This window comes from Thermobia domestica, chromosome 9, assembly GCF_964235325.1.
Source record: "Thermobia domestica chromosome 9, izTheDome1.hap1.1, whole genome shotgun sequence".
In the NCBI taxonomy this organism is placed as follows: Eukaryota; Metazoa; Arthropoda; class Insecta; order Zygentoma; family Lepismatidae; genus Thermobia; species Thermobia domestica.
In genome coordinates, this window is record NC_137462.1 from 133,289,040 (window position 1) to 133,301,627 (window position 12,588).

At 35.4% G+C, this 12,588-nt stretch overlaps 1 protein-coding gene across 3 annotated transcripts in view; it reads right to left on the reverse strand.

The window, feature by feature from the left end:
- The window catches only part of LOC145695036 (uncharacterized), a 229,282-nt gene extending 217,432 nt beyond the window's left edge, over positions 1–11,850 (reverse strand). For all 3 annotated transcript variants that reach the window (XR_014133106.1, XR_014133105.1, XM_081771865.1), the window contains exon 1: positions 11,528–11,850. Coding sequence is in view for 1 of the 3 variants with exons in the window: in XM_081771865.1 (XP_081627991.1) it covers positions 11,528–11,602 (75 nt within the window). In the remaining 2 variants the exon portion in view is untranslated. The remainder of the gene's footprint in view (positions 1–11,527) is intronic.
- Between the last annotated feature and the right edge of the window lie 738 nt (positions 11,851–12,588).

The following is a 12,588-nucleotide window of genomic DNA, read 5'->3' on the forward strand; positions in this document are numbered from 1 at the left end:
GGGAGGAGAGATATAAAAAATAAGCAAAGCTTAATAACTCTTAAACTACCCGACCGATTTCGATCAAATTTTCAACATCGATGAGATTCGGCCCTGTGATGAATTTTATTGTTTTACTTTGCTGGTGCAACTTCGAAAGTTGCCGATATTAGTGTTTAATCTATAGTTTCTTAGGTCGCTATGAAGAACATTGGCACTTCCGATACCGTTTAAATCTAAATTCAGCCACGCCACATGGGGAATAGGATAGGAGAGAAGCATAAAAATCATCGAAAATGACCAATATCACAGAGCGCTTTAGTAATAGTAAAAAGTGACCGACTAATGGTACATATTACTATTTTTTTTTTTTGTTAATTTAATTCAGCGTAGCGGGTAATTGATGCTAGTTAATTATTCATAAATAGTTACACAACAATCTTGATAGCGTGAAGGGTTTTCAATGAAATTAAGATTAAAGAGAAACCATGGAAGAAAATAAATAAAAACACTTTTTCAAAGGTAAGTGACACAGACCTAGTTGTCTTCAGCATTCTCCAATATAGAGAATTTGATATCCTTTCACCACCATTCTAATATTCGAATGTCGATAGACTTGACACAGCAAAGGATTATAGGGATTCAAAAAGAAAATTATTAATTATGTAAATGCTTTGAATAAGTCAGGATACAATAATAAGGTGTAACGCCTGTAATTAATAAGTTACTAAATAAAAGACATATCAACATCAAGAAACGTAATAAATGCTTTGTAAGTGTGTCCTATATTCTTAAACTCCTATATACAACAAAAACTTCAGTACAGTATCCATTTTGATATGTGTAATTAATTTCATAACGTTTAGATGGGACAACTCTTTATTATTTTATCCATTTGAAAATAATTCTAAAAAATAATATTTTAAGGGGTATAGCTGCTCTTCAGCAAAGTTATTATATTAGTTGTATAAGCTTCTTCGCTATGAATGTATATATAAATCAGCTATCACAAAATGCCTGTTTCCAATATATGATACACATTAATAATCAATATATTTTTGAAAATAATTTGAAATAATATTTTATTTCGTCCAGTGAGTAACAGTGTATTGTAGTAATGGGCAAAACGATTCATTTGGGAGAATTGATTCATTTACTTTGATTCATTAAAATGATTCGATCATTTAATTCCTTCATATGAATTGGTCGTCCGCGCATTCCTTTTGCGCAAGTGAATTGGTTGAGAATGATTCGCTCATTGAATCAGTTAGATTTCCGCGCATCTCTTTTGCGCTATGAGTTATTCGATCATATGAATTGAGTGGGAATTATTCGATCATATGAATCCCTTGGGCTACTGCACTTCTTTTCTGCGCAACTTAATAAATTCCTTGTGAGGAAGTACAACCTCGTGTATCATCTTTGCCACATGACACGGCCAGCGTTGTATTGGGGTGATTGGAGTGGCTCGGGAACTCTTAAGCTTCAGTGCAATTATGAAGTTTCAATAATATGCTGTTGCTATATTCTCATTGTTGTTATTTTTGCATCCTGCTTTCATATTAGAGAAAGCAAAACTAAAACTGTTGCAATCTCCACGTTTTTTGTGTCAACTTCAGTTTTCGAGGTAATATTTTGTTGAAATATACTCCGTAAGATTTTCACGGGATATGAGCAGTTATAACAATTTATATTCAACTTCTTACTGTCGTACAGTACGCGGCATAAAATTTGTTACAAAAATTCTAAGTCCAAATTAATAACAAACTCTTGCCCAGTTTTCTTATGCATTCCCGCAATACATGTATCAATCGATTAGTTGCTTCTAGTATTTATTCCAACTCCTCCCCGTCCTCCACTTCTCCTTGTCTAAAGCAGTGTGAGTGACGTAGTACACTCTTTCCATTCAGCTGAAAAAGAAACAGGAATCAAGTTTGCAACGTTATAGCTTTAAAACAGTCTTTTCCATTCGTTTGTTCTGAAATATTTTTAAGAGCCTAAATTAAAGGAAAGTCACACAATCTTCCCAGAGCTTCATAAATATCTTTAGTTTCATTCTTTTCTTTCTTTAAAGAGTGCAAGCTAGTAAGATGCTCCCTAAGAAATCTATGGAAATTGCCAAGAGTTCTAAAATATCTACGAACAGAAACGAGTTTTATTCAATGATTCATTGAATTTCTTTTCAGTAAGTGCAAGCAAATGTTTCAGGGGCGTCATTTGGGCAGGATAGGAGGGTGTAATTCCCCCTCTCTTGAGCTTCATAAATACGTGTTTTTTGATCAAATGTATAGTAATACACTAATAAAAAGTGAAAATCTTATGTCGCCGGAGAATCTCTTCTTCCCCCCCCCCTTCCCCCGAATAAAGTCTAAAAGACACTGGTTTTACACAACAAACCTATAGAGCTACGATAGCACATTGCTAAAGAGCTTATATTTGGTTTCAAGAGTCGAAGGTTTGATCTCAATCCATATGACTTCCTGGGTGACATTGAGAGAGAGAGAGAGAGAGAGAGAGAGAGGTAGAGAGAGGGATTCAAGTATGGAGACAGAGAGAGATGATTTGTATACACAAATTTAGAATTGGGGAAAAATGATCGGACAGCATTCGTATTATGACGAAAATTCTGATTTTGTGAAAGATAAGAAGGGAAGTTTTCGAACTGCGAGGATCACATTAGGCAGTTGTTGAATTAATGTGGAGAACTCTTTTTAGAGCATCAGATGATTACGAAAGGAGAGAAAGATCTTCAGAACTGAGGAATTAAGATTTTAAAAAATGTGGTTTCGGCGACGGGTTTCGAACCACGAACCTTGTGGTTATCGAACCATGACTTTACCCATTCTGCTACGGAGGATTCTATTAGTCGTTCTCATACGTTTCCCTTAGCTGCGTTGAAAGCTACCTTAAGGGGATATTCCAAAAGTTGACTCGGTAGATGCGCCGTTCAGTTAGTACGTAAACCTCTTGTAACTTGGTTACAATGTGCAAAATGAACTTCCTCTTCTTCAGGACACTTTTTAAAGCTTTAAAATTTGTTACTATTGTTTTAATTAAGTTACACTTGATAGAACCATCTGATAAAGTAGTGCCAAGCCCTGTGCGTCATTGTCTGTTAGGTGAATGGTTAATGTAAGTTACTTTTACGTGGATGGTCCGAGCTTCCAATCAAGACCATTCTTATTGATTATTTTATTTGAGCTACGCACATACTGCATATTCCACAAGTTCAAGTTTGAAGTAATGTAGTCACAGCTAGTTTAATTCGAAATAATTTTCCAATATTATATTTGTTACTAAATTTACATGGCACTCCTCACTTGTTTGTAGCCGTGCATAAATGCAAAATTGTTTTAAAAGTATATTTTACTTTCAAGTATTATTGATTTTTTTAAAATTGTCCTTCAAATTTATTTTATAATTATTTTCTATTTCTTAATTATAACATATTTTATATTTATATTGTATTCTATGTTACACGTTTATTATTTACATTTTATGTCTTACCTTTGAAGAGAAGCTTTTGACAATTCAGAGCAGCAGGAACATTCACAGGATGCAGGCCTTGGCAACCCAGAGCTTTTGCCCCCACGAAATCACTACTTTTTTGTTTGTATATATATCTAATTTTATAGATGGTGATATCTAATTTTATAGATGGGCCTAGAAACTTTTGTTTTAATATTTTCACTTTGACGGTAGAACATAGGAGAGGATAAGAGAAGGGGAGATTAATATATAAAAATAAATAGAACAACTCTTGAACCATCCAACAGATTTCGATCAAATTTTCAACGTACATGACATTCCGGCCTGGGATAATTTTTGTCATACCGTGCCCCCAACATGGAGAGGGGAGAGGGATACATAAAATCATCGAAAATGACCAATATCAAAGAGTGCTTTAGTAATAGTAAAACCATAACATATTACTATTTTTCTTTAATTTAGCCCAGCGAAATCGGGGTGCGACTTAGATTCGAGGACGTCTTAAGTTCGAGTAGTTATCGAGAAATAATTAAAGATATTAACGTGTTATTGAATTACTTTGCTAATAATAATAATAATAATAATAATAATAATAATAATAATAATAATAATAATAATAATAATAATAATAACTGTTATTAGTAGTAGTATTATTATTGAAGATTTGATCATTCAAATATTGAAAGATCAAAATACTCAAATACCTTAAGACAATTAAACGTGTGTTATCGCCGACTAATGAGCACCAAAAATTCTAAATTTAAACAAAATATTCACACATGGTTCCGATTTGAGAACCTCCAGATTATTCATAGCTAGCGCCTTGAGCACAGATCCATGCTCTATATGCGCTAAATGGTATGTTTTAGTATGTTTAAATTAGATTTCCTTGCCTCCAGTTACAAAATTCTAAGTTAGTATTTTTCGTTCTTTCAAAATTTCTTTCGATTTTTTTAAATCATATAAGTCAATAATCTTTGGCATAGTTTATATTAATAACGCGGTTGCTCTTAAACCTTTCGTTCGCTATTTGGTTTCTTCTCCACACCAAACTACAGATATGATACGTTTAATTCTCATACTTGTCATTTGGTTTCAAAGCAGTCACCATTATCTGGTAAAGCAATTTTGTTCGCCACGATTCATGAGTTTTGTAACAAAACACGTCAAGAAATGAGTTAAATGAAGGCTGCAAGAGTTTATATCAAAGTTGAGTATTGTGAGCTAGTGACAAGCATGTAATAACGTCTCGTATTTGAAAATAATGTTAGCTACTTTTAATTCACTAACTTGTATTAGATTTAATTCAAGCTTAAAGAATTGGAATGAACAAACTCAGTGTAGCTTAAAGAACAAAAACGTAAGAACATCAGACGAGATTCGAACCCTGGACCACCAGTACAAAAATCCTGTTCACTAACCCCTCACCTAACAAGCCATCAACTTCTATAAGTTTTAAATTTGCAAGCAAATGATACCATTATACGTTTGTGCAATCAATGTTTTGCTGTTTTCCTCTTCAAGAACGTAACATGTTTACGACGATTCGTTTCGTTTTCCATTAGAGCTTCTAGAGAGATGATTTGTGTTCGAGTATAGGATCTTTTGTTTCCTTTAACCGACAGTTCTAGCAAATACAACTCAATTGAAACAGCTGTAAAAAAAACTAGTACTGTCTTAGAAAGTATTCCTAAAAGGGAGAAACTCCATCGTGCACCCTGAACAGTGACGGGAGTGCGTTGAGCGAGGCCAACAGCAAAATGGGGTCCATTGAAGATTCATAACTCCACTTTGAAGGGTTTTAATTAATTTCACACTTTTTCCTCAATGTCTAAAATGTAACTACTTAGCTGTAGATGAAAAGGAAGTTGTGAAGGAGCTATAGACTGTGAAGTCTACCGAAAAGATTTATCACGTCCTTGCAGCAACTATTTGCAGCAACTATTTCCAGCAAAAGGGAATAAGTACATCAGACCTAAGTTTTCAGAAACGCTAAAAAACCTTCCCGAGGCGTATTTGTATTTGTTTCAACACGTGTATAACTGATTAATTGTAGCAAAAGAACTGACAAACTCTAAGACAAAAAGAATCTTGTATTGTAGCACTGCAATTGGTGAGAAAAGCTTAAAAGTGGAAAAAATATTTGTATGTACTTATTCCCTTTTTCCAGTCAGTGGTTCAATTATGAGCCTATATTTTTGAGGTGTTAAAAATAATAATAAGAAGAAGAAAACGTGTTAACTGGTAGGTTACGCTGGACTCTTAATTGTGTATATGGAATAATGGAATGTGGGGTTATACAGAGGATTTTGGATTTCTGTTGGCGATCAATTAATCTTTACCCTAGTAGGGAATACTGGTTGGTCCGGATTTCGAACAGTAATGACGATCAAGATTGATTGAAATTTCAAGTTAGAATGAAATAAATAAAAATCTAATCTTATACAACTCTCATTGATAGTAGTGTTCCGTATTTGTTTAGACGCCTATTCTTTTATAACTTTACCTATGGTGCATGGAGTTGTTGGTTAGATCCCAGCTCGCACTGAATGAACTTTATTATGGACAAACACCGTGTGCATGAGTTTTCTCGGGTTTCTCCAGTTTCCTCCCACTTTCTTCATTAAATCATTTCATTCGTTTCTCACCATCACTGTCTCCATTAGCGTAGTCGGCATAACGTGGGACGTAAAACTTAAATATTTCGTTTCGTTTTTCTTTTATAACTGTATCTCACTTTTCCTGTGACGAGAGCATCATCTAAGCGAGTATTCAATGAATTAAACCACTATATTCATAGCACAATAGTACAGAATAAAGTTTAGCTCTTTGGCAATCTCCAGCATGCAGAGCAAAAAAGCCAATACATTGATATTGAAACAGTAGTTAACGAATTCCTCTGCGAAAAAGATCACCCGTACTGTTGTGTTTCAGATGATAATTTATAATTATACTTAGTTGGTTGAAATTTCTCCAAAGTTGTGGGGGCGAGATACTGAAAAAATTCCTACCAAGAGGTGAAGGTGACATGTAAAAGTAGTCAAATACAAACAAAATTGGTGTCGAATTCATATGCAAAGATAAAAAGTGACACTGTGGATGCTGCCTAAGTCCAAAATAAGCCTTGGTTGGCTTCGAGATGACAATGGAAGGGTGACAGGAATAAAGAATCGAAAATATCCTATATTTGTGTCGAATGGATAGTTTTCGGGATCACTGACATAAAAGGTGATATTTCAGATGTGTATATGTCCAAGGTTGGCCATATTGAAATGGGGTCATAGGGAGAACCAGTAAATACTTCAGAACAGTTCCTTTTTGGTGCGTTTCAAGACACTGAGAGTGAAAAGTGATAATGCACAATCACATTCTGAATTATCGGAGATATGACTTCTGGGGAAATGTCGTTGCTCCAGGGAGGCATTACTAACTGATCACTCCTTAAAATCGTCACTGTTTTGCAGGGCCGTAGACAGAAATTTATTTCAGCGATCGAAAGCTTGACAGCAATTTATTTCAGCGATTGAGGGCATATTTTACTAAAATGTCTATCATCCAGGGGCGGATCCAGGATGATTGTTTGGGAGGGGCGGTAGTTCGAAGTCAAATCAAGGTAAGAGCGGATTGCAAAAAAACGAAAGAAAAAAGAAAAGAAAAGAAAAGAAAGAAAGAAAAGATAAAACAAATTTAGAAAAGGAGAAGTAGCTTTTCTGCAGAATTAACTTTCTTAAGAAAGTAAGGCCTATCTACTTTAGGTTTTAATTTATGTTTATCATACAAAGATGAAAAATACTTAGGATATGTTTTATTTTTAAAATAAAAAGTATAAAAAGTTCCCTATTCTGGGGGATGTGATCGCCCGAACGCACTCCCCTGAATCCGCTCCTGCTATCATCATCTCTAAAATTAGATATAATTTACAAAAAAAAAAAAAAAAAAAAAAAAAAGTAGTGATTTCGTGGGGGCAAAAGCTCTTGGTTGCAAAGGCCTGCACCCTGTGTATGTCCCTGCTGCTCTGAATTGTCAAAAGCTCCTCTTCAAAGGTAAGACATAAAATATAAATAATAAACGTGTAACATAGAATACAATATAAATATAAAATATGTTATAATTAAGAAATAGAAAATAATTATAAAATAAAGTTGAAGGACAATTAAAAAAACAATAAAACTTGAAAGTAAAATATACTTTTAAAACAATTTTGCATTTATGCAGGGCTACAAACAGTGAGGAGTGCCATGTAAATTTAGTAACAAATATAATATTGGAAAATTATTTCGAATTAAACTAGCTGTGACTACATTACTTCAAACTTGAACTTGTGGAATACACAGTATGAGCGTAGCTCAAATAAAATAATCAATAAGAATGGTCTTGATTGGAAGCTCGGACCATCCACGTAAAAGTAACTTACATTAACCATTCACCTAACAGACAATGACGCACAGGGCTTGGCACTACTTTATCAGATGGTTCTATCAAGTGTAACTTAATTAAAACAATAGTAACAAATTTTAAAGCTTTAAAAAGTGTCCTGAAGAAGAGGAAGTTCATTTTGCACATTGTAACTAAGTTACAAGAGGTTTACGTACTAACTGAACGGCGCATCCACCGAGTCAACTTTTTAAATATCCCCTTAAGGTAGCTTTCAACGCAGCTAAGGGAAACGTATGAGAACGAGTAATAGAATCCTCCGTAGCAGAATGGATAAAGTCATGGTTCGATAACCACAAGGTTCGTGATTCGAAACCTGTCGCCGAAATCAGATTTTATAAAATCTTAATTCCTCAGTTCTGAAGATCTTTCTCTCCTTTCGTAATCATCTGATGCTCTAAAAAGAGTTCTCCACATTAATTCAACAACTGCCTAATGTGATCCTCGCAGTTCGAAAACTTCCCTTCTTATCTTTCACAAAATCAGAATTTTCGTCATAATACGAATGCTGTCCAATCATTTTTTCCCCAATTCTAAATCTGTGTATACAAATCATCCCTCTCTGTCTCCATACTTAAATCCCTCTCTCTACCTCTCTCTCTCTCTCTCTCTCTCAATGTCACCCAGGAAGTCATATGGATTGAGATCAAACCTTCGACTCTTGAAACCAAATGTAAGCTCTTTAGCAATGTGCTATCGTAGCTCTATAGGTTTGTTGTGTAAAACCAGTGTCTTTTAGACTTTATTCGGGGGAAGGGGGGGGGAAGAAGAGATTCTCCGGCGACATAAGATTTTCACTTTTTATTAGTGTATTACTATACATTTGATCAAAAAACACGTATTTATGAAGCTCAAGAGAGGGGGAATTACACCCTCCTGTCCTGCCCAAATGACGCCCCTGAAACATTTGCTTGCACTTACTGAAAAGAAATTCAATGAATCATTGAATAAAACTCGTTTCTGTTCGTAGATATTTTAGAACTCTTGGCAATTTCCATAGATTTCTTAGGGAGCATCTTACTAGCTTGCACTCTTTAAAGAAAGAAAAGAATGAAACTAAAGATATTTATGAAGCTCTGGGAAGATTGTGTGACTTTCCTTTAATTTAGGCTCTTAAAAATATTTCAGAACAAACGAATGGAAAAGACTGTTTTAAAGCTATAACGTTGTAAACTTGATTCCTGTTTCTTTTTCAGCTGAATGGAAAGAGTGTACTACGTCACACACACTGCTTTAGACAAGGAGAGGTGGAGGACGGGGAGGAGTTGGAATAAACACTAGAAGCAACTAATCGATTGATACATGTATTGCGGGAATGCATAAGAAAACTGAGCAAGAGTTTGTTATTAATTTGGACTTAGAATTTTTGTAACAAATTTTATGCCGCGGACTGTACATATTAATATGGGGGAAAATATAGAGCTTTGTATAGGGAGCATTCATGCTTTTGGTTTTAAATACAGAAAGCATTATACAATGAGTCTGTAGTGTTATATTCATTTCTAGTGGGTATTATTTGCCCAGGTCATATAAACTTTGTAAAGTACACATCATGTTAATAGATTTCTTTTGTTGTTGTAAGTCAGAGTTATACCCTGTAGGGTAAAGAAGATGCGGATGATTAATTAAAGTAAATTGTTATCTCGTAGTCCATTCTATTCTATCCTAGGGGTCACCGTGGCTCAGTGATAAAACTCTTGCCTCCTTTGCGCGGGGTCCCTGGTTTGATCCTCTGCTAAGGAAGTTTGTGGTGTACATCATCATGTCCGTGGGTTTTATCGGGTACTCCCCTTTCCTTCCACACTCTCATTCCAACTATTCTTCCATCGTCATTTACTTGCCTTAATCATTTGTTTTCCTTAGGCTAATGGACATAAACATGGAACGTTAAACTGCAAGATTTCTATTTTATTCTATTATATTCTAAAATATGTTCTATTTTATTCTTGACTGGAAAAGATACTGATCTTCGAGATAGAGAAAAAGAGGGAGTTTACACATGAACATATATTTAATACTATTGTGGTAATTTTAAAAGGTTTAGCTCGGGGAGACTAGGAATAAACACAAAATGAAATGAAATTTTAAAGTTTTACGTTCCATGATTATCATCGTGTAGACTAAAGGAAACGATAATGATGAAAATGAAGGAAATAGTGAAATGAAGGAACTGAGCGAAAACAAGAGAACCCCGAGAAAATCCACACATATGGTGTTTGTCCACCATAAATCCCATTTGGCGCAAATAGAAAACCAGGGGCCCCATCCACCAGACGTGAACGCTTTACCACTGAGCCACTACTACTTCAATAAGCAAGAAATGAACACATATTTGCGAAAATACTGGTAACCCCAATTAAACTCAATCTGAGAAATGCCCCGGGAGAAACTTCTTGGCCTGGCGGATTTTCTCCCCGGCCACTCCTGTTATCATCAGTGTTTGTCTACATTTCTAAGAGAAAACCGTTAGTTAGTTAAATTTCAGTTGAGTTGATTTTCAGTTTAACGTCCGGTTCAGCAGCGAGGCTATATGAGGCGTGGACCTACTGATTAATATGAAATCTGAACCACGTGAGCTTCCGCCGGGAATCGATCCCGGGTCTCCCACATCTTGTTTACATGAAAGCTCAGAAAACTATTTGTGTCTTTATGTATGTTTCAATAGAAGTAAAGTGAAAAGTAGGTACCACTAAGCTTCGTTCCATGTGGACAAGTGTTTTTACTGAAAGATGCAATACATGTCCCGTCTTTCTACATATACATTTTTAAAATCAATTATGTACAGTACAAATAATTTACATTGCACTTTTTCTGTGTAAGTACTGTATTTACATTGAATATAATATAGTACTTTGAGTTGATTATAAAGCATTAAAATTGACCCCTTTGGCTACTGCAGTTGAAAGTGATGAAAATAATTTTACCCAATGCACGTACAGTATCTGAATATTTGACAGTATCAGGGTTCGAGTCCTGGTACGTTCCCGTGAGAGAAAACCATATACTACAGTCCTGGGTTCGATCCAGGTACGTCTCACTCCCTATCGGGATAAACCCTTTTGTTACTGTACGTAGTTCGTGTCCTACGGTCCCAAAGTGGGCTTACGCTTTTACTATGGTCTGGGGTTCGACTCTCCACCGTTCGAATGTCTTCTTTAACATTTATCAGTGGGTTAGATCGACCATTAAAACTGACCATATAGCCGCTGGACAACAGGTTCAGAGTTCGGTCAGAACGTTTCGGGAAACCGGCACAAAGTTAACTCCAATTGTATTCTTTAGCGCTGATGCAATTTATTAATGTACGAATTACTAAGTTGCATAGGCGCTAATCACTCGTGCTGTAAAGAAAAATAAATTAGGTTGTTCCTTAAAATTAACACATGTAAATTTAAATCATAATTATTATTTTGAAAGGATACTCAACTTTTGGATTTTTGCTTTTAATTCACAACACTAAAACTTTACGAATAAATATTACATAACCAGTGGCACTTCACTTTTAATAACCAATAATTTAGGCCCATTTAATACGAAAGACGCGGAAGTCGCGGTTGACACGAATTATTTGTTGTGTTTCGTTACATTACTGATTATTTCACTTTCACAGGCACTGTTCACTTACTTTGACACTAGAAGGTGGATTGCATTGGATATTCTGGGGTGATGTCCTGTAGGTTGCGGGTTGCTCTCCTCTCATCTTCCTTTGATGAACTAGTGTTTTTGCTGCTGGTTTACTCCATGTCGCTGTAATGACTTTTGCTTTTACTTGTAGACAAATGCTTTAAAATTGTGGTTACCTTCATTATCACGGCATTGGTTCTAGAATTACGTTTCGTACTAACAAGAATTAAATGTTATTTCAACTTGTGTTTTCATTTCAGTCGCGCGCACTAAATTCAACGTGGTTGCTTCCCCGTGTGTGTAAGTCAGACTAAAGCACCTTTTCTTTCCGTCTTATCGTGTTGCTAAGCAAAAGAATCAGTTTGCTACGCAGTTAGGTGATGTCAAGAGCTAAAAATAGCTATGACAACCCATAGACAGGAATGTTTTGAGACGACGTTTGTCCATTGTGCTGGATTTTAGCTCCTAATATGGGAAGGAGAGGGGAATTCTGCGATCTCCGTGGCAATTGAGACGCACATACATATATACACATTCGTTTGTTGGCTGAGAGAAAAATTCTTGGAAGCACTATTATGCGAGGTTCATTTAAAAAGTTAAAATTTTCTTCTTAAAATTGACTGAGCTGAACCGTATGGTTACAAATAAAATGGATAAATGCTCATCAAGAGTATGTTGAAATTAACTACGAAATCGTATTACATCTAATTAAGCAACACTGCCAGTACTTCACGACAAGAAGCAAGCAACAAGAAAGTTTATTCTGAAAGTAATCTAACAACGCGGCTTCCTTTCTTCCTAGAAAACAACCCTACCACGCAGAAAGAAAAAAAAATCGCACGCATCTACAAAAGCAGGAAGAAAAGGCGCGTATGGTTTTCTTTCTTTTTCACTCCCCGTGAACTGCAAGCGCATTTGCAGAAGCAACCTCACCAATTGTCTCACACAAGCTGGCAGTTTGTGATTCTCAATTCATTTCGATCACAGCAAACAATTCAATGAGAAGTACAAATGATTCATTAGACGAATCGATTCATTTGTGAAAAGAATCATAATTCATTT